Source organism: Miscanthus floridulus, chromosome 15, assembly GCF_019320115.1.
Source record: "Miscanthus floridulus cultivar M001 chromosome 15, ASM1932011v1, whole genome shotgun sequence".
NCBI classification, from domain to species: domain Eukaryota; kingdom Viridiplantae; phylum Streptophyta; class Magnoliopsida; order Poales; family Poaceae; genus Miscanthus; species Miscanthus floridulus.
Window position 1 is genome coordinate 2349450 of NC_089594.1, and position 27748 is coordinate 2377197.

The 27748-nt window shown below is 46.1% G+C and overlaps 1 protein-coding gene and 1 pseudogene across 1 annotated transcript; one reads left to right on the forward strand and one right to left on the reverse strand.

The window, feature by feature from the left end:
• Nucleotides 1–7711: 7711 nt before the first annotated feature.
• Nucleotides 7712–27267, forward strand: LOC136509475 (clathrin heavy chain 1). Its single transcript, XM_066504263.1, has 29 exons — nt 7712–7952; nt 8040–8244; nt 9067–9155; nt 9260–9466; nt 9750–9848; nt 9935–10043; nt 10213–10292; nt 10398–10625; nt 10703–10768; nt 15094–15210; nt 15585–15782; nt 15898–16014; nt 16108–16167; nt 16284–16370; nt 16514–16597; nt 16691–16825; nt 16905–16967; nt 17040–17144; nt 17247–17359; nt 17457–17709; nt 17806–17942; nt 18034–18312; nt 18420–19422; nt 19531–20016; nt 20119–20289; nt 20369–20554; nt 26215–26337; nt 26422–26532; nt 26628–27267. Exons 1-29 carry the CDS (start codon nt 7908–7910, stop codon nt 26802–26804), a joined length of 5133 nt encoding a protein of 1710 aa, XP_066360360.1. The 5' UTR covers nt 7712–7907; the 3' UTR covers nt 26805–27267.
• Nucleotides 24159–25833, reverse strand: LOC136509365 (uncharacterized; annotated as a pseudogene).
• Nucleotides 27268–27748: the final 481 nt, after the last annotated feature.

A 27748-nucleotide genomic window follows, 5' to 3' on the forward strand; every position in this document is an offset into this window, starting at 1 on the left:
GCCTTATGCAACTTTTGTTCGTCCATGGGTTAAAAGCCCAATTCAGGCCAGGAGCCCAACTGGCCACAACACTTCTTTTCTTTTCTATGTCAGGACTTGGTGGCTGTAGCCTTGTAGGCTTTGTAGCCCAGCTGGCCTCGGCTCTTCTTTTCTTTTAGTATTTTTTTGAATACACCCTTGGTGCTTTAAGTATTCCAAAACCACCCTAACCATTGTTTCTAAACAACTTAGGATTCCAACCTTTCAACAAAATAATTATAATCAGATATAATGTTTTTCGTCAAAGGGAAAACATCTATGTACAAAATAATATAATTTAGTTGATTCTTCCAGTAACTATATGGAGTTGGACAAGAGTCGTGTCTCTAAAATTGGCAAAGAGTATCTCACATCATTTATATAAAAAGAAATTATTGATATACTCGTGTGTGTGACCTACTCAAAGTGGACACTTCTTCATTAACACTGAGATATGCAAAAATTATTTATCATGTATTTATAATTAAACATAGCTCCTTTGAACCTATATCTATAGATTGCGCCAATGATCACGTCACATGCTGTTGGTAGGTTGACAATGATATTTGATATATAGTCCCCTATTAGTGAAATAGGTAGTTTACAAATATTTATTCATCCTTGGTCCAGTAATTCATGGGTTATGAGGTTAATTTCTGAGAAAAAATATAATAAATTAATAGCCATATTAGCTAGCCACACCATGTCATGGTTCGGTTTATGTCATAAGAGTAAAATGCACTGTAGGTCCTCAAACTATGGGCTCCTTCCCATCTATGTCCTCAAACTATTAAACCAACTATCTAGGTCCCTGATCTATTTCCGCGGCGCACGCACGGTCCAGATGCAGCCACGCCAGCCACATAATCTGACGTGGTCGTGCCAGAGTGGCAGATGAAGGGCGAGGTCATCACATTTTATCAAAAAGCCCCCCGCGAACGTTGTCTTCCTCACTTTCAACTGCAGCCACCCTCTCCCCCAATCTCTGTCAGCCGAGATTGGCGGGGGGCTTTTCTGCTAAATTGGCATGACCTCACCCTTCATCTGCCACTCTGGCACGGCCACGTCGGATTATGTGGCTGGCGTGGCTGCATCTGGACCGTGCGTGAGCCGCAGAAATAGATCAAGGACCTAGATAGTTGGTTTAATAGTTTGAGGACGTAGATGGGAAGGAGCCAATAGTTTGAGGACCTACAGTGCATTTTACTCATGTCATAATGAAAAAGTTGTAGTGACTATAACAAACCAAGATGAAAGACTGAACAAGGTAAATATGTTGCAATTTATAGGCATGTTATGGTGGAACACGTTTTACCTCTCCTGTGCACATTGCTCCCACACACTTCTCTTAGTTTGAAGCAGATAAAGAAAGACAAAATTCCAATTTAACAATTTTAGCATGGTGCATAACATGCGCTGAAGTTGATGCCACTCTAGCATTAATGTAAAAAAAATGGAGCACACACTCGTGGAAGTAAATGTTTAAGACATCATCTTTGGGGAAAAGCATGCAATCATTATAGTTACTCTAGAGCTTCTTAGGGCAGTCCCAATGCTAGAAACTATACGTAGTTTTTATACCTATTAATTTTCGTAGACACTACATATAGAAACCATGGTCTTAATGGATAGTCTCTACGGAACAATTTTTATCCAATCACATACATTCTCTCTCTATTCTCTATCAATCATATCCCTTCATGTGTTGGTTTTTCGTGTAGACATGGTTTCTAACTTAGACCCAATTTCTATGATTTTTGCTCTCTCTCTCTCTCTCTTCAATAACTACCTTGCCACATCAGCAAAACGCTTAGATGACAGCACAATTAATGTATATAGAAACTATGGTGGTTTCTGCATTGGGAGTGCCCTTAGCGCTCCACACTAATTGTGGGTCTCAGTGTTCGCGACGCCATCTAATGTCCAAATCACCTTTGAATAGTGACTTTGCGAAGTGGGAGTAGCTTGCAGAAGTAACACGTGTTTGTTTTGATAAAAGCAAAAACTTCCATCGAAGCACATATTGTGGCAAAAAACTAAGATGTGGTGACAGGTCATGACAATCTCTAATGGAGAGGAGAGAGAGAGAAGCATAGGAGTTAGCAAAAGGCATTTTTCTTTTGGGTGAAGAACCATAGCCCCATGATAACAATGAAACATGTGATTTCGTGTTGGATGATCAATGGCTTCACAACTTTCATAACTACATGGCTTGTCACTTTATTTTGAGATAAACATTTCAATTTAGCCTCCATGGGCCCTGCCTTCGGTATGCACGATAAAAATTGTGCTAGAACTTAGTGGCTTCATGATTTAGTTTTGTCCACTACCTCTCTATTTGACAAAGAACCATGTGATGAATGAGCCGAAATGGCATTGTATTCTTACCTCTATCCCAAGTTAGGATGAATTTGTTGTAATGCTGTTAAAATTATGAATTAGCGGTAAACGTTAAGAAACGATACAAATGCAATTCAGTACAGGCACACATACGTTTTAAAGTGCTCGCTTATAGTTCGAATTGACTTTATCTAGGGTTTTTGCTTTATTCTCATGAACTCTCATGTTTTTCTATGACCATAACCTAGCTACACCGTGTTCATAAAAATTAAAGTAATTATAACTAAGTGAACATTTTGATACATTTATACAAGACAAAATGATTAGGAAGAACTACGAGTGAAAAGAGAGCAACACATTTGCCACTCTCCTAGCATTTTTGTTTTATCGATGCTTTTCTCTAGTCTATGTCAAACTACTTGACACGATTTCTCTACGTTTGATCTTTTACAGCTAATAATTATGCACGGTTCTAGCATCACTCGACTTTTAACATAAACCAAAGATAGCATGTAACACCCTATAGGTGTTAAGCTTGTATTAGCATTTGCATTTCACAAGCATAAGCATCATTCATGCATTCATAATCATGATCATTTGATAATGTCTTGGTTGGAATTCAAAATTTGCTGTATGTGATGCATTGATGTTATATATATATATATATATATATATATATATATATATATATATATATATATATATATATATATATATATATATATAAATGTGTGACTTCACATGTTTATGTGATAGCTCAAGTGCTTGATGTCTGATCACCTAAGTCATTTAGAACAACATAGAATCACAAATGAGTTAGGGTTTGTATTTATCATTTAGTCAAAATATGTTTCTAAGTGTTAAAACTAAGTTTAAGTCCTTTTCATGATGTGGTTTTGGTCAAAATGGAATTTTAATTTCTGTACCTTTTCTGAGGTTTTACCCTAAATAAAAGCTGAAGTATTAGTTGTGTACTACAAACTTTGTTTAAGGGTCAATGACCAAATCTAATTCTAACATGTCCAAACAGTGGCTCCAAGTTTGAATCCAGTGCTGTTTTGGATCACTTAAAATTTGTCTGTGAATAGCAGTTAGAAAGTTCAATATTTGGGAATTTATATAATCAAATTTCATTAATAAAAATTGTGCAATTTTTCTTCTATGAATTGGTATGATGTTTACACTTTGACATTGAGCCCTTGGTTGTATTGTTTGATTAATGCTTAGTTAGTAAATAAATTGCCAAAGTAGCTAAACAGCTCAATTGTAACACTGTCTTAACTGAATGCTGTTTTTCGGTTTCATGGTGTGAGTTTCAAAATTTAAAATCTCCTAAACCATCAAGCTTTTGTGGTTGCTCCTTTAAGCAATGTTGGGGATGTCTTGTAACTCTACAAATGTTATTAAGGGAGTTTGAGCTGAGGATGAACGAATTTAGAGAAATCGAGCGAGGAAAATGCCCTGTCAGGCGCTACAGTAGAAGACCGGCAGCAGCCTGCCTGCTTGGCTGCTTCGCCGCCGACGTGGTCTTCTCGGCGCTTCGCCATTTTGAGCCTCGTGGTCACGGTGAGCAGTGGCCGAGCTGCGTGGCAGCTTGGAGAAACGTCGCCCGCGCTCGTTCAAAGCCCGACGCCGGCCAAATCCTTCTTTTCTTCCTCCTCGCTTTGCCGCCGCCCCCCCTCGGTTCACCGTCGCGTTCGCCGCCATCGCTCGCTCCCGTTCGAATTAGCCGCATCTGCAGCTTCGCCTCGCACTGACCTCCCTTTCCCACCTCACTGCGCCAGGTCTTACCGGAAGGTGAGCGCTCCCAGCAAGCCGCCGCCACGGGCGCCATGGCCGCCGAGTTTGCGCTCGTCGTGGCCAGCGCGCTCCCGTCTCCCTCTTCTGCCCTTTCTTTTTGCTTTAGCATCGCTTGGAGACGTAGAATCTAATTACGAAGTCGATTTAGACGCTATCGTGCTGCTCTCGCCGGAACGCGGCTTGCCGCCGTCGTGCTCTGGCAGCCGCGCCGCCATGCACGCGGCCACGCCTAGCTGCAGCCCCGCCGGGCTAAATTGCCATGGACCTAGCATAACCCTGCGTCTCTGGTGCTTACGCCGTGCCGCGCTGGTCGTCTCCTCGCCGGAGTCGGCGAGCCACCGTCGCGCGCCGTCATGTGCCGCGCCGCCGAGCCGCTGCCCACGTCGCCGCCGTAGCTAGAGCTCACCGCCGGCCACGCCACCTACCTCAATCGATGCGGGAGGTTGAGGTAATCACGTGGGTGCCCTCCCCTTCGCCGGAGACCTCGCCGCCGGCGAGTTGTCGCCGGTCAGAGCCAGAGCTCTGCTTCCGGTGGCTGACGGGTGGGGTCGGTTGACCGAGGGTCCCGCGCGTCAGTCGCTCTGGGTGCACCTAGCGGCAGTTAGGGTAGTTTTTGTTTGTTTTTCTGTTTTGAATTTGAATCAAACTTTGAAAATTCATAACTTGAGCTAGGAAAGTCCAAAAACGGTGAACCAAATTTTGTTAGCTTTGTATTTCTGTGCTCTACATGTTAGAATTATAAAATTTGCTGTTTGAGAAATTTTTATATACTGTTTTTAATTACCCAAAATAATCCATTTTGCTTCCTAGAATGATAACTAAATCTATAAGTATCAAAAAATTATGAAACCAATTTTCATGGGTTTCTAATGATATACTCTATGCATGAAAATTATGAAATCTGTTGTTTGACACTAAAAGTGGGTTGACCCTATTCAGGTTAAATTAGGTTTATGTTAATTATCCTTTTATATATATATATATATATATATATTTGTTTCATGCATTCAAGTGTGATGAAGTTGTGTGGTATACTATTCACAGCACCTATGTATGTTATACTTCCTTAAAAATCAAATTGGTGCAGCAACTAGTCTTTTTTCTTATTGATACACTGTTGGTATATATATATATATATATATATATATATATATATATATATATATATATATATATATATATATATATATATATATATATATATATATATATACACACACACACACACACACACAAAGATGAATATGCTAATAATAGAAAAGGAATGCAATTTTAAATTTTTCTATGCATGCTACTTAGGGTTTGTTAAATTCTTACCCTTTATAAGTGATTGCTCATCATACTATGATGTTTTAGGAAACCTTGTTGATGTGCCAAACATAGCCAACATTAGTAAGTCTTAAAACAAATTAAAAATCTTATCTTCTCTACCGAAGAAGAGATATGCACCTACTCAGTAAAAAGATTTGATTCTAAGCAACACCTTGTCACCTTCATATTGTTAATGCAACCCTAGTTTCCTATGTTATTAGGGCTACATGAATGCACCCTTATTTCATATCATGACATCATTACCTTGCATCTTTTGTGCATTCTCTTTATTTATGCACCACCTACATACATATAGGATCGGAGGAAGACATTCCAGTAGAGTACGTGATCGTCGAGGAGGAGAACCCTCAGAAGTTGCCACCCAAAGGCGAAGGACAAGTCTCTGAACCACTTCCGGAGTGCCCGAACCACGGACACTCCACTTTTCGCCGAGGCAAGCCCCGGACATTTCACTTTCCTTTCTATCTCTGTTTTTAAATTATACTTGAGTAATGTTAAACTTTAGTTATGCATTAAGTTGCTAGGTATTGTTTTGAAACCATTGATGCATTTCGTACCTTGACCAGAAAAATTTATCACCTTTTCTAACTAGATATAAACCGCTCTATGCTTAGTTATGCTTAGACCGTTAGAAGTTAGGTGATTCCTGTCACCTGCAAGATATAGGTGGTCACTTGTCCAATTGAGAAACCATGGAATCATATAGAGATTTATAATTGGCGACCGGGCGGGATCCTCGCTTGTTGTTGATAATGACTCAGGCTTGGCCTGTGTTTTGATCCCGTCTGTGTCAATTAAGGACCGCTTCGTTGTTGGACCTTGGTTGAGATTGAATGTACCTTCACATAACGTCCGGATAACTCGTTCCGACTGTGAAACCGAATAGCTCGTTCGAAATGAGTCATTGGACCGTTAGCATTTTTGGGAGAAGAGCCTGATGGAAGGGGACTGGTCCAAGATCATATTTGCTACGGGCTACGGGCTTCGGGCAATTCATGTGAGGATGTAGAATCATGAGTTTTGCGAAACGGTCCAAAATCACCACCGAATGGAGTGAACGGTGACTCACGCGAGTGTTGTTAACTCGTGGGAGTGTGTGATACGGGCTTTACCCAACTGGTGTAATCGATTCGAATCGTCGTCTCTCCCGGTTAGTGAGAAACTTGGTCACTGTCCAGCAGTCGTAGTAAATACTTGGCATATGATGTTGACAATTGAACTATGATTTGTTACTATTCTCTATAAGTGGCCACTATTCTTATAATTGGTTACTATTCTCTATAATTCATTTACATGATGTGAGATAGTGTTGATGTAGATCTAAATAGATCAATCTTAAACCCTGCAGCTAAAAGTTGAAAGTAAGGATTACTTTAGTAAGCTCTTTTTGTAAAATGTTGCTATCCAACTCACTCCACCGTATATAGCCTTGCATGTCCTTGGAGTCTTTTATTTTGTTCTTGTCGGGTAAGTCTTGCTGAGTACAATTGAGTACTCAGGGTTTTATTCCCTTCGTTGCAGGTGACACTTTATATGAAGGCTACTATATTACTTGCTTTAGTCCCGCGGTGGACACCGATGAGTAAAGGCCAACGGGCATGGCCATATTTCATACTACTTTACTTTGTTTTTGTTGGAGGTGTTCGATAAACTGGTAATGTATCTAGACTTATGACAATAATGTAGTTTCAAAACTATGTTGCTTTCTTGTATCATATTTGAACTCGGTATTGTAATAAGTACTGTGAACTCAGTTGTATCTTGAACTTCCGCTGTGAACTCTATGTATTATGATGCATGTTGTTTCCCTTAATTATGTACGATCTTGGTTGTGAAGTTGATTTATTAAGACCCTTCGTGGTACTCAACGGACTACTGGGTTTATATGAGTGACGATATGCGCGTGTCAATGTGTTTAACGGGGACCGTTATACTTAATCTTATATGAATTGGGCGGCTCTATCCCAACCACCTCTTATAAATCTCAACTTTAAAGATTTGAAAGCATATTTTGATCATAATAACTACCAAACTATCAAACTCAACCTTGATAATGAAGGAAGCTCCCTCCCTCCCTCCCTTGATTAGAGGAGGAAGTTTTGGGCGTGGTTAAACTTAAACCCCACATCTCACCTTGGTAGCGAAGGAACTCGATGAGAGTATAAATTGACACGAGGAAATTAGCGGAACAATGGAGGATTAACGAGCTAAAAAGAATCATGTCCACATGGACGCCCACTAAACTAAATTCCCCGGCGTCTCGTGCTCTCCTTTTTCCCTTCTCCGCACCGCTGTGCTGGTTGGTTCCGTCGCGTCCCCTCCTCAGATCAGATCTCTCCCTCTCCTTCTCCCCCAGAGTGGAGGCACCGCGCCGCGCAGACTAGCCGGGAGAGATCTAGGTACCGCCGCCCGTCGCCATGGCGGCGGCCAACGCCCCCATCGCCATGCGCGAGGCGCTCACGGTAATACTTCCGCCACCTCCCTCTCCTCTCCTGCAGATCTCCCTCCCCTGATCCACTCACTGATCATTCGTTGCTTGTCCTCCGCAGCTCACCAGCCTGGGCATCGCGCCGCAGTTCGTCACCTTCACCCACGTCACCATGGAGTCGGAGAAGTACATCTGCGTCCGCGAGACCTCCCCGCAGAACAGCGTCGTCATCATCGACATGGCCATGCCCATGCAGCCGCTCCGCCGCCCCATCACCGCCGACTCCGCCCTCATGAACCCCAACACCAGGATCCTCGCCCTCAAAGGTTCGGACTTGCTGTCTCTCCACCTACCGCCCGCACCTCCTAGATCTAGCCTCCACTGCGCGGGATCTCATTCTCATCATGCCCTACCACCTAGCTCACATGGGATTTCCCCTTGCGCCCATACTAGTCAAAGTCCTTGTTGAATAGTCACCTCTCTAGGAACTGGGCAGCGATCCAAGCTTCTGGTTCCCTACAATGGCATCTGAATTTTGCACTAGTGAGTGACATCAAGCCTTTGCTTGAGACCTGTGCAGTAACTGCTTACAGAGTTTTGTGTATACTTCCCTGTTTGTCTGATCTTGTGCAAGTCATGTAGAATGAACAAGCCTCTGGCAACATTATGCTGGGGGTGCTATAATTCTAGCCTGCCATATATGAACTTCATATAGTCATTGTCACTGCAAGGAGTCAAATTCACTTCAGTTTGACATAGTATGGAACAATTAGGATTCTAACACCCATGTCTGTTTTTGTCTCTGGGGTTGCTGCTCACATTGGATTTACGGCTTTCTACCTTCTTACTGGGCATTGCTTGTTTAACTTATGTTCAAGTACATATTTTGTCAAATAAAGTTCTTACTTGTCAGCATTGCTGTTGGTTGGGGTACTTTATTATAGTCTGGATATTGGATTTAGATTTAGTTCAGTCACTTCATCTTTTACATAACTTGCTTCATTACCACCTTCAGATTGATGCTAGCACTTGCTGTTGCAAATCATATGACTGGTTTAGACATTGAATGTCTGGATTATATATAGCTGCTTACTGTGTAAGTTGAATATAGTTGGATACAATGTTAAACATCTGCTGAATTTTTGCAGCCCAAATACCTGGAACAACACAGGATCACCTTCAAATATTTAACATTGAGGCTAAGACTAAGATCAAGTCTCACCAGATGCCCGAGCAGGTACAAAACACTTTCTGATATTGTTGCATCTTATATTTTTTCCCTAGCTGTCAATGAGATGTACTTGAAGTAACGTGTTCCATATATTTACTTTTCAACTGCAGGTTGTATTTTGGAAATGGATCACTCCCAAGTTGTTGGGTTTAGTAACACAAACATCTGTTTACCATTGGTCAATTGAAGGTGATTCTGAGCCCACCAAGATGTTTGATAGGACAGCTAACTTGGTGAACAATCAGATCATCAACTATCGATGTGACCCAGCGGAGAAGTGGCTTGTGCTTATTGGAATTGCACCGGGTGCCCCAGAGGTATGCTCTTACTGATTTTTTTGCTAGTTACATCATTACTGATATTAGATAGATCACATATCAAATGAGTGTTGATAAACAAATACTACTGTTGCCCCCCCCGGTCCTGCTGATTTTGTTCCAAATTCCAATCCTCTTATATGATTCCAAACACCGCCTCTGTAAAAATCAGTTGTTTTGAACTTGAATTAAAAGCAGTTACTTTAGGTAGTAATTAGTAATTACGCAATACTTTGTTGTACGTGCTTCTCATATTGGCATGCCCTCCTTTTCACACAACCAGAGGCCACAACTGGTGAAGGGAAATATGCAACTTTTTTCTGTTGATCAACAGCGTAGCCAGGCCCTTGAAGCCCATGCAGCGTCTTTTGCAACATTTAAGGTACCCTTTCAGTTATTTGCAATGCTTATAACTTTATATTCATGTGTTTGTAATTTGCCAACTTTTCCTTTTTCTAATCTGTCCAGGTTGTTGGTAATGAGAACCCATCAACACTTATTTGTTTCGCCTCAAAGACAACTAATGCTGGACAGATCACTTCAAAGTTGCATGTTATTGAACTGGGTGCTCAGCCAGGTTTGTATTTAAAAATCATCAAATTGATTTTGTTTTTTATTCTTCTAGTGGTACATTTCAAACATCTTGTATTGATGTTTTTGTTTTTTCATGTGGGCTTCCCTTTTCTTTTGAAAGACGTTGCACCATACTGATATCACCATTTTTCTTATTGATTGTTTGGTTGTAGCGAAACCTGGCTTTTCTAAGAAACAAGCTGACCTCTTCTTCCCACCAGATTTCCAGGATGATTTTCCTGTAGCTATGCAGGTGAGCATCTTAGGGGAAACAATGTGCACTTCGTAGGGGAATATCAGTATTTTTCAGAACGTCACATGATGTATCTAATATGTTTTTATTCCATTTTTGCGGCAGGTTTCACAAAAGTATGGGCTTATCTATGTAATTACAAAGCTTGGCCTTTTGTTTGTATATGACTTGGAAACTGCTGCAGCAGTTTACAGAAATAGAATCAGTCCAGACCCTATATTCTTGACAGCAGAATCTTCCTCTTCTGGTGGATTTTATGCCATCAACAGAAGAGGACAGGTTTTACATGCCACAGTTAATGATGCAACTGTTGTGCCTTTTGTTAGCGGTCAGGTATTATCTTTTACACTTCTGGATCTACTTTCCTGATCTGTTAAATAATTCTTTTTAAACACAATTTTGGTATGCAGCTGAACAACCTTGAGCTTGCTGTTAATCTTGCCAAGAGAGCTAATCTTCCTGGTGCAGAGAACTTGGTAAGCTCCATTAGAAGATGACTTGTATGGATGCATATGTTGGCTGTGTTGATGCTTACTCATTCGCCTAGTTTTCCTGTACCACTTTTTGTCTGCGTCTCCTGTGAACTACAGTACTGTTCCTTTTTATATCACTGAACTATGTGACCCTAATTTTCTTAGATATCAGGAGGGACATGCCCAATTGATTGGGGTATAATAGTTATGTGCGGCAAGGCAAAAATTAGTAAAACCAATATGATTAAGTAAAGGAGTCCAGCCAATCTCCAGTTCTCCTGACATTAATTTATTTGAATATCATATCTTGTCAAATTGTATGATTGATCAGTTCTCTTTCAGTCCCAGATTTGTTTATAGTTTGATTGACACCACATAGTTTGGCTGATATGGCACCATTTTCCACCTAGAGCTTGTTATATTAGGGGGTTTTCTGTCAATGACACTGCCGCAGCAGCACTTACGGCTTATGCCACTTGTACTTTAGTGATGCCAAAGAGCTACATTCATGTACACACCGAGGGATTTAAAAAATGCACAGACAACTGACTTTTTCTATCACTTGTAAAGTACCTCCAAAAAAATTGAGCTTCAAAATCACTAGAACATCAGGCGCCCTTCGGGCGCCCTACCATGATTTGAAGAATAAAAGCTAGCCTTTACGACATACACAGCTCCATAATCAGATATGGTAAAGCTAAGATGTCAGTCACATATACATTATAATCATTAATATATAGTAATTGCCACTATCACCAGCGCTAGTACTTAAGATCAAACATATATCACTGACATATAGCATGATTTGTATGTGCACTGTAGCTCTCATGGTTATGTTCAGCTATATATTGCACAACCCTTCATTACATTTATGGTACTATTGAACTATACACTACAATCAGGAATTAATGATTATCGAACACCTTAGCTGGTACCTTAGAACGGCAAACTACACAGCTCGCAGCCATGAGGTTTGCAAAAGACAGCCGATCATCATAGTGGCAAGTTCCCTTGACGCTGAACATCAGACGTCGATCACGAGTTGAGCACATAAACAGCTAGATGCAACCAGTAGAGGCAAAAGCAATGTAGCCTTCCTCTTTTGGTGATTAGGTATCATGGACTACTCTGTAAATAGAAAAGGGCATAATGTATGATGTGCATAGATTATGACGGCAATAAAATAATTGGCTAGTGGTATATATCTGGATAATAATTGAAAACAATTAATCTGTCATTTGGTTGTTGTGGCCTCTTTTGGTGATTAAGTATTTTCTCAAAAGCGTTATTTACTAAGTAAACAAATATTTCATGATCCTGCACCTACACGATCTGCTTACGCATCTTGGTAGCAAAGGAAATTAAATAAACATTTCAATGGACAGTGAACAGCACAACTAAAGAAGAAAAAAATTAAAATCAGAAAATGGTTAATATACTAAGTTTGGTGATTAAGTATTTTCTCAAAAGCATTATTTACCAAGTCAACAAATATTTCATCATCTTGCACCTACACGATCTGCTTACACATTTTGGTAGCTAAGGAAAATACGTAAATATTTCAATTGGTAGTGATCAGCGCAACTAAAGAAGACAAAAATAAAATCAGAAAATGGTTAATATACTAAGCTTTGTCTTGCAAATTTGGATTCGATCTTAACATTAGCACACTGGTAAATAGTCATATTGCAATCTGCAGGTATAGAAAGAAGTCCATTACACTTCAAAATAGTGTAGAATAAATTCAGTCTATAAAATGTGATTCCTCAGCAGCAGAGTTTCAAGATTCTAAAAAGCAAGCACTACTTACTGACCACGGCAATGGGGTAACTGGGCTATAGGCATGATCTTCATTTCAGCAGGAGCATCCCAATACAGCTACGGATATGATAAATGCAATAATTAGTTATGTCACTAAACAAAATAACAGCAAGTTATCTAGGCATCATGGGCATACAGATATTAAACAAAGCTGCTTACCTATTTTTATCCCTTGAGAAGCAACCATTGGTGCCGTACAAGAGGAAATGGTTTCTACAGAGCAGACACATCTCTCCACCCATCACAGAAACTGGGTACACCTGTTTAAATTAGATCACATAAGCCAGCTAATGCTAGGTGCCGTAGAAACACAAACTACATTTGACTACTTATTAGGGGATTAGAACTACAGAATAAATTGTATTTTTTTGTCAACATAATCTGAACAAAAGAACATCTGTAGTCCCGTTATGTTAATCTATTGCTCAAGTAAACATGCCTGTGATTAGTATTTGTGTAGTTATGAAACCTATGCCTATGAGAAGTAATTGTGTAGTTATGAAATCTTGTGAAATATATCAAAGAACACAAATATGGTCGCATAACTCAGAAGTGTTTTAACTGAATTTGATGGAAATTCACACATCATGGTATCCAGCAACCTGGCCATGGATGCCTCCACCTGGGGTCCTCATTCCCCAAGCAACACAAAATTAGTGCCTTAAACACAACAAGCTAGCTCCCAGCGAAAGCAAAGGAGGGTAGCAGTTCGATGCGGCATGTTCCACGGCCGACATGGCTCAATCTGTTATCAGCAGAGCGGCTGTATGCGCTTGGATCTCTGGAGCCACGAGCTGTGGAAGAGAACATTACTTTCTTTAAGATAATGAAGTATGTCCTGAAAGAAACATCCCTTCCTAGAGTGTTGCAGAAGCGCAATGCACTGCCATGCAAAACCAACCATTTCACAAGTTACATGACATGGGCAGACCAGCAAAGGACTCGATAATTTTGTAAACAAAAATCCAAGTTGGTTGCATACACTTGTTTGCAAGTAATAAATCAGATCAGAATATAAATCCTCTAGGACCTTTAGATGCAGGTGTTTGCTGCAAGCCTTAGACTCGGGCGTTTGCTGCAACTTGCAGCAGTTACTTGTAATCTGCAACGTCTATTTCGCAATATATTTGAGTAATGGATTGACCCAGCTATAGCAGTTGACGTGGAAGGAGGCAGCGTGCGAGCATCTCACCTCTGGCGGATCCGATGGTGCCAGTCGACAAAGATCAAGGAGGACACGCCGGCGAGCCCGCGTAACAAGGCCGCCTGCCCGCCAGTGAATTTGGGCCGCCCACGCGCCAGTGGATCCGGCCGCCCGCGCACCCCGAGGTCGGAGGTCCCGGCCGCTCGCGCGCCTCAGTGAGGGATGACGAAGGTGTTGAAGTCGGGGTCGGCGAGGTTGATGACGGGGATTTGCGCGTTGGGGTTTACCTCCTCATCCAGGCGACAAGGCACGGTCTGCCATGCTCGCTAGCCTCGGTGTGCTCGGCCTCGATGCAAATCACGCAGGGCACGGATGAGGCCGCGTTGGGGATGACCTCCTGCGCCACCGGATCTCGCAGAGTGGAGGGAGGTGATGGCTGCAGTAGAGAGGAGAGAGGCAGCATGGTGTGTGCGGCCCGTGGAGTAATGCGGGAGCCGGGCCTCCGTGGCGGCGCAGTTGCCGCGAGCGTGGAGAGGCTTAGATCCGGTGCCAGTCGGAGTAGATCGGGCCCTGGTGGAGTTCGATCTACATCGGAGATGATGGGCACGCTAGAGCTCGGCGACGGCGCCCGAGCCGCCTCCCAAGCCTCCATACGGAATAGATAGATGAATGGAAAGAGAGAGAAGGGGGAAAGGACGGGAGAGAGAGAGAGAGCCGCGGAGGAGAGGAGCTCTGGCGGGCGGGGCGGCGGCGGCGGCGGCGATAAACGAATTGCGGGACCTCGCGCTCCAGCGACGGCGGCCAGCAGGGAGGCGCGCGCGGCGAGCACTGTGGTGCGGCGGCGGCGGCGGCGGGGGGGAGAGAGGAGAGGGAGAGTTCAGATACGAGATGGGCATTGAGCTAGGGTTGGGGACTTGGGGTACGCCTCTGTGGGAGGGTTTCTTCGCAAAATGTCAAGGGGATTTCTGCAAAATGGTTAGACTATCGAATTGGCGTTTACTGTTTAAGGGGACAGGGTGGATGGCGGGTTGATTATCTAAAAGCCAAAGGGTCTTTTTGCAAAATCTACGAAGACGCGTGTCGCCGCGCTGAGGAGCCACAGATGCTCTGAATTCTCTCGTGCCTGCGGAGAGGAGTGGGTTTTAATCAACCCCGATATGTGCTGGGCGTTGATGAGCTCTTAACAGAAACTATTTTTCATACTAACCATTTCTCATTCCCAAATCACTTGCACCATTATCCTTACAGTCATGCAACTAATGATGCTTTATTTATATTTTCTGTGGAAGTTAGACTATGTGTAGTTAAACTTATATGCGTTAATATTGAATAGGATTTCATGAAATTCTGAATTGCACTGCAGGTTGTGCAAAGGTTCCAGGAACTGTTTGCGCAAACAAAATACAAGGAAGCAGCTGAGCTGGCTGCAGAGTCTCCGCAGGGCCTCTTGAGGACACCTGAGACCGTTGCGAAATTTCAGGTGAGCTTTTGGTATTTCAATTTGACATATGAAGCTGTTGAGGTTCATGGACCTCCTATTGTCCCACCTCTGCATGTCGTCGTAAACCATAGTGAATTCAGTGAAAATTTAATTACGGTGCTAGAATCTTGGTAAAATCACGGGGTTTTGTTGATTAAAGCTGTTTAGTTTTGTATATTTTCCAAGGGAAACCTTTGATGATCTGGTTATTCCTCGGTTTTTTATTAATTTTACGCAGATGATAAGTACTACAGTTAATTTTCTCACATGCACTCCTGCTATCAGGATTCATGTACATTTAATCAATGTTCAGTCTATAGGTTCCTTTGTTTGACTGAGTAATTCTTATGTTTATTACTTTATTAAAATTGCAGAGTGTTCCTGTGCAAGCTGGGCAGACACCCCCACTCTTGCAGTACTTTGGCACATTGCTAACTCGAGGGAAGCTCAATGCCTTTGAGTCTCTTGAGCTATCTCGACTTGTTGTCAATCAGAACAAAAAGAATCTTCTGGAAAACTGGTTGGCCGAAGACAAGCTGGAGTGCAGTGAAGAACTAGGAGATCTTGTCAAGGTAAGATGGGTCCTATGCTGTTTTTATTGATTTTATGGATTTTACTGTACTTCGCCAAATTATGTTCATTTGTCTTGGTTGTCGCTAATCATTTCTTGTACCCTTTGATGTATAGACTGTGGACAATGATCTTGCACTGAAAATATACATCAAGGCCAGGGCAACCCCTAAAGTTGTTGCTGCTTTTGCTGAAAGGAGGGAGTTTGATAAGATACTTATATATTCAAAGCAGGTACGTTTGTTTTGTTTTTGTTGAAGTCCTTTTTTAGTTATACCTGAGTTGAGCTTTGAAATGTACTATTGACCTTGAACTTTTATTTTCCAGGTTGGATATACCCCAGATTATCTCTTCCTCCTGCAGACCATTTTGCGGACAGATCCACAGGTAATTGGTTATTTAAGCAAACTTAGGCTTAATATGAGGCATTTCATATGTTTGGTACATGTTTCTTTTATCTCAGAAATCCTTGCTTCATTGTCAATTTGTATCTTCTTGACCAGGGAGCTGTCAACTTTGCACTGATGATGTCACAAATGGAGGGAGGTTGTCCAGTAGACTATAACACTATCACTGATCTCTTCCTTCAGGTATATTTTGTAGTATTAGCATATAAATTCTTTGCTGTAGTAGTATATAAATTCTTTGTTGTCTAGGAACTCTCTATGCAGTCTTTGTAGTCTTTACTATGTAATTTGGTTTCTTGCTTTGGCTTACATCCTTCTATTAACAGAGAAATATGATACGGGAGGCAACAGCTTTCCTGCTGGATGTTCTGAAGCCAAACTTGCCAGAGCATGCTTTTCTTCAAACCAAGGTTAGTATTTGTTTGTTCATTTCAATATGAACATTCGCCTTAGACCTGCATGCTGCTTAACTACTCAATGGTCTCTGCTGGATTGTGATGTAGGTGTTGGAGATCAACTTAGTGACTTACCCAAATGTTGCGGATGCCATTCTTGCGAATGGCATGTTCAGTCATTATGACCGCCCTCGTATTGCTCAGCTGTGTGAAAAGGCTGGATTGTACTTGCGTGCCCTCCAGGTTGGTAACCTTTGCATTGTTTTGGCTGATCTCTTCTGCTTACCACTCTGTTAAACTAATATCGTGTTTTCTGATTCAGCATTATTCAGAGTTGCCTGATATCAAGCGTGTCATTGTAAATACCCATGCCATCGAGCCCCAGGTTTGTGGTGTTCAGTTACGTTCTTGAAATGTATCTGTTATTTTCTTGTCTATTAACAACTTCCTTGCACAGGCACTTGTTGAGTTCTTTGGCACCCTTTCAAGGGAGTGGGCACTAGAGTGCATGAAGGACCTTCTACTGGTCAATCTGAGGGGAAATCTGCAGATTGTTGTGCAGGTAATATTGCTCTGTTCCTGTAAACATTTTTATGCCACACATCTGCTTCCACCCTCTTTTTCCAGGTTTATAACTTTCGTCAAACCTGTGGCACATCTGTAGGCTGCGAAAGAATACTCTGAACAACTAGGAGTTGATGCTTGCATAAAATTATTTGAACAATTCAAATCTTATGAGGGCCTCTACTTTTTCTTGGGATCCTATTTGAGCTCCAGGTAGTTACTCCTGATGTTGGTATTTTCTTAAGGTGGCATACCTTAATATTAAATTTCTTTGGCATGCATTGATATTAAATTTCTTTACATCCAATAGTGAGGATCCAGATATCCATTTCAAATACATAGAAGCAGCTGCAAGAACTGGACAGATCAAAGAAGTTGAACGTGTAACCAGAGAGTCTAATTTCTATGATGCCGAGAAGACAAAGAACTTTTTGATGGAAGCAAAGCTACCTGATGCCCGCCCACTGATTAATGTTTGTGACCGCTTTGGATTTGTTCCAGATCTGACTCATTATCTATATACAAACAATATGCTTCGGTATATTGAGGGCTATGTACAAAAAGTATGTACATCTTTTAACTCACTGTTATTTTGGGCGTCATTCTTCATCTGGTATGTCAAGCATGTGTTTGATTGTTTCCTTTTATCTTGTATGCAGGTGAATCCTGGTAATGCTCCCTTGGTAGTTGGGCAACTTCTGGATGATGAATGCCCGGAAGATTTCATTAAGGGTTTGATTCTCTCTGTTCGTTCTCTCCTTCCTGTTGAGCCACTAGTTGATGAATGCGAGAAGAGGTTTGAATTCTTTGTTCCTTTAGTCTGTAAAGTGACAAGTTTCACATTCCCTTTTTTAAGTGGATCACATTTGTTTGAATATGTGAATCAGGAACCGCCTACGGTTGCTTACTCAATTCTTGGAGCATCTAGTGAGTGAGGGTAGCCAAGATGTGCATGTCCACAATGCTCTTGGGAAAATCATCATTGACAGCAACAATAACCCTGAGCATTTCCTTACTACCAACCCGTTTTATGACTCTCGTGTTGTGGGTAAATACTGTGAAAAGCGAGATCCTACACTTGCTGTTGTTGCTTATAGACGTGGGCAATGTGACGATGAGCTTATTAATGTCACTAACAAAAACTCGTTGTTCAAGCTACAAGCTAGGTATATAATTATTTTTGTTCTTGTTACTGATGCCTTGTGTTTGCTCCATTCCTCTATATATTGAGCAATGGCTTACATGTTCATGTCAAATAAATTTGAAATTTCAGATATGTGGTTGAGAGAATGGATGGTGATCTGTGGGATAAAGTTCTTCAGCCTGAGAATGAATATAGAAGGCAACTCATTGACCAAGTGGTTTCGACCGCATTGCCTGAAAGCAAGAGCCCTGAGCAAGTCTCTGCTGCTGTTAAGGCATTCATGACAGCTGACCTTCCTCACGAATTGATTGAGCTCCTTGAAAAGATTGTTCTTCAGAATTCTGCATTCAGTGGAAACTTCAACCTGCAGAACCTACTTATCTTGACCGCCATCAAGGCAGATCCATCCAGAGTCATGGACTATGTTAACAGACTAGACAATTTTGATGGGCCTGCTGTTGGAGAAGTTGCTGTTGAGGCACAGCTGTATGAGGAGGCTTTTGCTATATTCAAGAAGTTCAACTTAAATGTGCAGGCTGTCAATGTTCTCTTGGACAACATCCGGAGCATAGAAAGAGCTGAGGAATTTGCTTTCCGTGTTGAAGAAGATGCTGTTTGGAGCCAGGTTGCCAAAGCCCAGTTACGTGAAGGTCTGGTTAGTGAAGCAATTGAGTCCTTCATTCGCGCAGATGATGCTGCACACTTCCTTGATGTCATCCGTGCTGCCGAGGAAGCTAATGTGTACGATGATTTAGTGAAGTACCTTCTGATGGTAAGGCAAAAGGCACGGGAACCCAAAGTCGATGGAGAACTCATCTTTGCATATGCTAAGATTGACAGGCTGAGTGACATTGAGGAATTCATTCTTATGCCAAATGTTGCCAACCTTCAAAATGTCGGTGACCGTCTGTATGATGAAGAACTATATGAAGCTGCAAAGATCATCTATGCTTTCATCTCGAACTGGGCTAAGCTGGCTGTTACCCTGGTTAAGCTGAAGCAGTTCCAAGGTGCTGTGGATGCTGCTCGCAAGGCTAACAGTGCCAAAACATGGAAGGAGGTCTGCTTTGCTTGTGTTGACGCTGAGGAGTTCCGTCTTGCACAAATATGTGGTCTCAATATTATTGTTCAGGTATACAAGTAGGAGCGCATACTGATATTTTTTTCTAGTCTCTGCTTTATAACAAAGCTTCTATGATATATTTCTTTCTGACATACCTGCTTTTGTATTTTTGTTTAGGTTGATGACTTGGAAGAAGTCAGTGAATACTACCAGAATAGAGGATGCTTCAGTGAACTTATTGCTCTCATGGAGAGTGGTCTTGGACTTGAACGTGCACACATGGGCATCTTCACAGAATTGGGAGTTCTATATGCTAGATACCGCTCTGAGAAACTTATGGAGCACATCAAGCTTTTCTCCACCCGTCTCAATATTCCTAAGCTTATCCGGGCTTGTGATGAACAGCAGCACTGGAAAGAACTCACCTACCTGTACATACAGTATGATGAATTTGACAATGCTGCCACCACTATTATGAACCACTCTCCAGATGCATGGGATCATATGCAGTTCAAGGATGTCTGCGTTAAAGTTGCAAATGTTGAGCTATATTACAAGGCAGTTCACTTCTATTTGCAAGAGCATCCGGATCTCATCAATGATATGCTAAATGTGCTTGCACTTCGGTTAGATCATACCAGAGTTGTAGACATAATGCGCAAGGTTAGCATCTGAATGAAAATTAATTTTCTTGGTGCCCTTTGAGTAGAAGCCATGTTTCAATTCCATCCCAAATTTCTGATTGTCTTGTTGCTCTTTGGACAGGCTGGCCAGTTGCATCTTGTGAAACCATATATGGTTGCAGTTCAGAGTAACAATGTCTCTGCTGTGAATGAAGCCTTGAATGAGCTTTACGTTGAAGAGGAAGACTATGAGAGACTCCGGGAATCAGTTGACATGCACGACAACTTTGACCAGATAGGTCTTGCCCAGAAGGTAAAAAATAGCCAGATAATCGTGCAATGCGTATTGTTACTGCTTTGAATTTAATAACCTGTGTTCATTTCTTGAGCAGCTTGAGAAGCATGAATTGCTTGAGATGAGGAGGATTGCTGCCTACATTTACAAGAAGGCTGGCAGGTGGAAGCAATCCATTGCTCTATCAAAGAAAGATAACATGTACAAGGATTGCATGGAGACATGCTCACAATCTGGTGACCGTGAACTGTCAGAGGACTTGCTTGTCTATTTCATTGAGCAGGTTTGGTTCAAGCTCATTCTATTCTGCTGGAATTCTCATTGGGCTTGGGCTAACCCTAGAAGGGTAGCAATGTATATTAGTCATACATGGGCCTCATGGGCCTAATACACTCATACTCTCATACTCCAACACCCCCCCGCAGTCTGAACTACCGTCGCAGCGGAGTTACAGACTGGACATGAAAGGAAGCACACACACGAGCCCCCCCACAGACGCAACTAGCCACCAATGATGTTGAGGCTGGAGCGAAACTCGGTGAAGGTCGATGACGGGAGGCCCTTGGTGAAGATGTCGGCAAACTGGGAGGTGGTCGGGACGTGTAGGACCCGAACATCGCCGATGGCAACCCGATCACGGACAAAGTGTAGGTCGATCTCCACATGCTTGGTCCGTTGGTGCTGCACGGGGTTGGTGGAGAGGTACACCGCACTGACGTTGTCGCAGTAGACCAGCGTGCTCCGGGAGAGAGGGCTGTGGAGCTCGGCAAGGAGCTGTCGGAGCCAGGAGGCCTCAGCCACGCCGTTAGCGACAGCTCGGTACTCCGCCTCGGCACTGGATCGGGAGACCACCGGCTGGCGCTTGGACGACCAGGACACCAGGTTGCCGCCCAGAAAGACAGCGTAGCCGGAGGTAGAGCGCCGAGTGTCCGGACACCCGGCCCAGTCGGCGTCAGTGTAGACGACGAGCTCGGTGGAGGAAGACCGCTGAAGGAGTAAGCCGTAGTCGACAGTGCCGCGGAGGTAACGGAGGAGGCGCTTGAGCGCAGTGAGGTGAGGCTCTCGGGGATCATGCATGTGAAGGCATATCTGCTGCACTGCATAGGTGATGTCTGGCCTGGTGAAGGTGAGGTACTGAAGGGCACCTGCAAGACTCCGGTAAGCAGTGGGGTCTGCCACGGTGGTGCCCACGGCCTCTGACAGCTTGCCCTGTGTGTCAACTGGAGTAGAGCAGGGCTTGCAGTTAGTCATCCCAGCACGCTCCAGGATATCAAGAGTGTACTGCCGCTGGTGAAGGAGAAGGCCGGTGGGGCGAGGCTCAACAGTGACCCCGAGGAAGTGGTGGAGCACACCAAGATCCTTCATAGCAAACTCCTGCTAAAGAGAGGCGATGACACGGCTGAGTAAGGACGGGCTGGAGGCTGTGAGGACAATATCATCAACGTAGAGCAGCAGATAGGCAGTCTCAGCGCCATGGTGATAGATAAACAGGGACGTATCCGACTTGGCCTCCACAAACCCCAGTGTCAGCAGGAAAGCAGCAAACCAAGAGTACCACGCCCGGGGGGCCTGCTTGAGGCCGTAGAGAGACTTGTTGAGCCGGCAGACCATGTCCGGACGAGAAGAGTCAACAAACCCCGCTGGCTGGCTGCAGTAGACTGTCTCGGTGAGAGTCCCGTGGAGAAAAGCATTCTTGACGTCCAGCTGATGCACAGGCCAAGAGCGACTGAGAGCCAGGGAGAGCACTGTGCGTACGGTGGCCGGCTTCACCACGGGGCTGAAAGTCTCATCATAATCGACTCCAGGGCGCTGAGTGAAACCCCGAAGAACCCAGCGAGCCTTGTACCTCTCAAGGGTACCATCAGCCCGCCGCTTGTGTGTCCAGATCCACTTGCCGGTGACGACGTTGGATCCGGGTGGACGGGGCACCAGATCCCATGTCTGGTTGACGAGGAGAGCCGCGTACTCCTCTTCCATCGCGCGGCGCCAATGAGGGTCCGACAAGGCGTCGCGAACGGAAGAGGGTACAGGAGAGATCTGCGGGTCGTCGGGCATCGTCGCGAGAGCCCGGGGCCGCAGGGTACCAGCCGCGTGACGCGTCACCATAGGGTGAACATGCCGCGGGTGTCGGTGAAGGAGTTGCGGGTGGTACACCGGCGACGCGACACGGGCAGCCTGAGGCGGCGGCGGCGGTGTAGGGGTCGCCGGCGGAGAAGGAGCCACCGGTGGTGTAGGCGTCACCAGTGGAGAGGTGGACCCCGGTGGTGCCGGAGGCAGCGTTGCCGTCGGCACACGGCGCTGATAGACGTGCACCGGTTGGGCGAAACGCGCAGGAGGTGCGACAGGCGGCGTCCCCGGACCCGCTGCGGACGGAGGGGCAGGGGCAGCTCCGGAGGGCGACGCCTCCGGACCCGGGCAGGGCGCAGGGCCAGGGGCGTCACTGGTGGGCGGCGAGCGGGGGCACGGGCCCGGCGAGGGGCACGGGGAAGCAGTACCTGCAGGAGACAGCGGTAAAAGCGGCTGGACCACCGTGTCGGTGGGAAACAGAGAGAAGGGGTCAGGATCGGGGGTGGGAGATGGTGTGGTGGTGGTGGAGAAGGGGAAGACAGACTCATCAAACACCACGTGGCGAGAGATGAGGCCCCGACGGGAGGTGAGGTCAAAGCACCGGTACCCCTTGTGATCCGGGGAGTACCCAAGGAAGACACACAGAGCGGAACGGGGAGCCAGCTTGTGGGGAGCGGTGGCAGTGGTGTTAGGGTAACACGCACACCCGAAGACACGAAGGTGGTCATACCGAGGAGGGGTACCGAAGAGAGCGTGGTGTGGTGTGGGAGCCGGGCAGGCAGCGGAAGGAAGGCGGTTAAGGAGATAGGTGGAGGTGTGCAGACTCTCGGCCCAGAAGCGAGCAGGAAGCGACGCCTGGAGCAGAAGGGTGCGCATGGTGTCGTTCGTGGTGCGAATCATGCGCTCGGCCTTGCTGTTCTGGGAGGAGGTATACGGGCAAGACATGCGCAACTGGACACCGTGAGAGAGGAAGAAGGCACGGGAGGTGCCGTTATCGAACTCACGGCCATTGTCACACTGGACGGCCTTGATGGTAAGGCCGAACTGAGTAGACACCCAGGCGAAAAAGTGGAGAAGAGTGGTGAAGGTATCCGACTTTGCACGCAAGGGGAAAGTCCACGAGTAATGCGAGAAATCGTCAACCACCACAAGATAGTATTTATACCCAGAGATGCTGATGACAGGAGATGTCCATAGGTCGCAGTGTACAAGATCAAACACATGCGTAGCATGTGAAGAAGAAGAACAAAAAGGGAGACGAACATGACGGCCCAGCTGGCACGCATGACACAAGTGCTCATCGTGAGCCCGAGTACAACCAATGTCGGAACTGCGACTAAGCTGCGTCAGAGCATCACGTCCAGGATGGCCGAGGCGAAGGTGCCAAGTGGTGGAAGAAGGAGTGGCGGCGAAGGCAGCTGACAAAGTAGACGGTGACGAAGAGGAAGCAGACGTCGGAAGCCGAAGGGTGTAAAGGGGTCCCGTGCTGTCACATCGGAGAAGAGGACGCCGGGAAGCCAAATCCTTTACAGTAAGACCAGAAGAGTCAAATTCAACAGAACAGGAATTGTCAGCTGTAAAACGACGAATAGAAAGAAGGTTTGAACCATAGAGGGTGCAACAAGAATGTCAGGAAGAAGAAAGGAACCATGAGTGCCGGCGGCACCCACGGACGTGACTGGAATACACGAACCATTCGCGACCATGATGGACGAAGGATGAGAGGGAGAAGGAGGGTGAATAGAGGAGAGTATACCAGGGTCTGGAGTAGTGTGGTAAGTGGCACCCGAGTCGGCAATCCAGTCGGTACCGGCAGGCGGTGTCAGGGCCATGGTGCTGAAGGATCTGGCCAAGGCCGCCGGGTTCCAACCGACAGGCTCGGGCAAGGTGTCGGGAGGTGGCACCCACGAAGATGCGCCGGGAGGTGTAGCCCACGCAGACGGGGAGTAAAACCCCGGAGGAGCTCCAGTGAGCAAGGCCACTGGTGGGCGAGGCTCTCCACCTGGAGCCGGGAAGGGCCACATGGAGATGCGCCCCAACCACGGGTTGTGGAAAGAGGGCCAGGCTGCACCCCGTGGAGTCGCGGGCGACTGGTGGCTCCCTGGAGGAGCCGGTGTGTGGTGGCCCCCGCGGCCCCCACGCCCCCCTCCGCGGCGACGGCGGCCGCCACGGCCCCCCCCCCCCACCCCCGCCCGGCCCGGGGGGAGGAGAACCAAGAAGCGACGACGGCGGTGGAGCGAACGAACGCGCCGGAGGAGTAGCGGCCAGGGCAGTCGAGGAAGACGAGGACCCTGGCGCGGAGGTGGACCCTGGCTGGACGCCCTGAGTGAGCTCCTCCATGACAAGGTCGTCACGGACCTGCAGGAAGGAGGGAAAGGGCCTCTGCCGGGTGATCCACGTCCGGAGGTGGGCGTAGCGGTCACTGAGCCCGCGGAGGACATTGAGGACCAGAATGCGGTCCTCCACGGGCCAGCCAAGGTCGCCGAGGGAGTCCGCCATGCTCTTCATGCGCCGGCAGAAATCGCCAACGGAGAGGTCACCCTGAACGAAGGTGCGGAAGCTCGCATCGAGACGCAGGGCCCGGGCTTCGGCATTGCCCAGAAACTGGCCCTCGAGCGCAAGCCAGGCCCGGCGAGCGTCAGCAGAGTTGCGGACGAGGTCGTGGAGGTCCAGGGAGATCGTCCCGATGATCCAGGAGAGGACGACGCTGTCAAGGCGCAGCCACGATGGGGTCTGGACCGCGACCGAGGCGTCAACTAGGACGTGGTCGTCGAGGGCGTAGCGGCGGAGGGTGAGGAGAACCAGGTCCCTCCAGCGAGCGTAAGAGGGCGACTCAGGCTCGAGGACGACCGGGACGAGGAGTCGGATGTTCTGGACACCCCCGGCCTGGTAGTGGAGCTGAGCCACGTGCGGGTCGGCCGGGTCGTGCCAGATGACCGTGGTGCGAGACGCGCGGTGACCCGTCGAGCCTGAGGAGGTGGCCGCGGTGTCGTAGGATGTAGGGAGGACGAGGAGCTGCTCCGCCTCAGCGATCTGGCGGGCCAGGGCATCAGCCGCGTCGCGCTCGCGCTCCAAAGCGAGGGCGGCCGCCCGCACCCGGGCCTGGCTGTCCACAGCAGCAGCCCGTGCAGCCACGAGAGCGGCGGCGAGAGCGGAGTTGGCCCCTGCCGTCTGGAGAGGGGCAGGGGGCGGCAGAGGAGGGGGAGCGGGGAAGAAGAAAGGCTCCAGGGTCTCCCCCGCGCCCCCAGCGGCAGCGGCGTGGCTGCCTGCGCCCGCGCCCGCCCCTGAAGCGGCGGCGGCGGCAGTGGGCAGGCTGCCCGTGTCCGCGTTCGCGGCGGCGGGGCCGCCTGCGCCCGCGCCCGCAGCGGCGGCTGGGCCACCCACGCCCGCGCCCGCGCCCGCGCCGGCACCCGCGCCCACGCCCGCAGCGACAGCGGCGGCGGCCGGCCATCCGCGTCCGCGGCAAGGGGGCCGGCGCCCGCGCGCTGGGCCCATGACGGGTAGGGAAGGGAGGGGAAAACGTGGAAGTAGGTTGGGGAGGGAGGGGGAGGGGGAGGGCGGCCAGCCATGGCGGCGGCAAGAGGCCGGCCGGCGGCGCCTGGCGGCTGGTTGGGGAAGGGGAGGGAGGAAAGCTAGCCTGATACCATGCTGGAATTCTCATTGGGCTTGGGCTAACCCTAGAAGGGTAGCAATGTATATTAGTCATACATGGGCCTCATGGGCCTAATACACTCATACTCTCATACTCCAACATATTCTATTGACTGATGATACAAGACTAGTGATAAGCTAATTCAGTACTATGCACCATAAGGCCTAGTCTGTCTACTTGGCATTGCATTCTGATTAGTAAACACATCCAATCATGTAACGCAGGGTAAGAAAGAATGCTTTGCTTCCTGCCTCTTCATTTGCTACGACTTGATCCGGCCAGATGTCGCTCTTGAGCTTGCATGGATGAACAACGTGTTGGACTTTGCCTTCCCATACCTGTTGCAGGTAACTTTTTTAGGTCCATTTCTTTGCTGATGTTTATTTACATACAGTTTTCTATAGTAACTAACATCCGTGCTGCGTGTGCAGTTCATCCGTGAATACACTAGCAAGGTGGATGATTTAGTGAAGGACAAAATTGAGTCGCAGAAGGAAGAAAGAGCCAAAGAGAAGGAGGAGAAAGATCTTGTGGCTCAGCAGGTAACCTAAAACTGCTCTCACATGTTTTGTTTGTGTAATCATCATCTCATGCTGAGGCATTGACATGATAAGTTGCATTCCCTTGTGCTGTGCAGAACATGTATGCGCAGCTGCTTCCTCTTGCTTTGCCCGCTCCGCCAATGCCTGGCATGGGTGGTCCTCCGCCTCCGATGGGTGGGATGGGCATGCCTCCAATGGGAGGAATGGGTATGCCGCCGATGGGCCCTGGTCCGATGCCAGCATTTGGGATGCCACCGATGGGAAGCTACTGAGTTGTTTTTGCAGAGAGCTTAGATGATCTGAATTGTTCCAAGTGTAAGCAAAAGTGGAATTTCTTTGGAGTTGTAGATGATTACAGTTTGGAATTAATATTCTTTATGGTACCAGGAAATTTTTGGCGAGTGAAATCTTAGCCAGAGTTAAAGGATTGCAACCTGTGATACTGTACGATGGGATAGGATGAGGTCAGGATGATTAGGTTGGTTGAGCATGAGCTGTTGAAAGCTGGTACCATTTGTATAGTGCGATAAAATCTTTGTAGACACATTTTGGTTGTATTAATACTTGTCGGAACAGTGAAGGACAAACAAATGTATGTTACGACCTGTTGATTTCAATTGTTAGTATGTGTATTTTTGAAGTTGTGGGGTGGGTACCAAAAGCTGTTGATGTCGATGGATTTGTATTCGAAACTACTTCCCTGTCAACATGATTTTGTGATCGTACGTGTTTAAATGGAGAGGAAGTAATAGATTGAGAGAAACTACCGATGAATGAACATAAACAAATGCAAAATATCTTACTGTTCCATGCCTTGCCATTTCATCTATTGTACTTTCATAATAACGTATATGTTGTGTTGGCCTTTAACAGCACTAACTTTTATATTGCTATATATATGTGTAACTTTTATTGCTATATATGTATGCGTAACAGGACCCAAGAGCACATGATAAGGGGCCTGGTGGACATTAGCTTTGGATAATTTAGATGAGGCTTAGAATAATTATTACTAAGCCTACAAAAAAAAAAAGTTGAGGAGAGGCTTCCATTGTGCACTTTTGCCTTTTTGTTTTCGTATAAAGATTAAACAATGTCATCTTCTGGGTTAGGGAGAAGGGCGGGCCTGGTGCAAGCGGTAGTCTTACCGCCTGTGACTGAAAGGTCCCGGGTTCGAGTCGCGATCTCCTCGCATTGCACAGGCGAGGGTAATTGT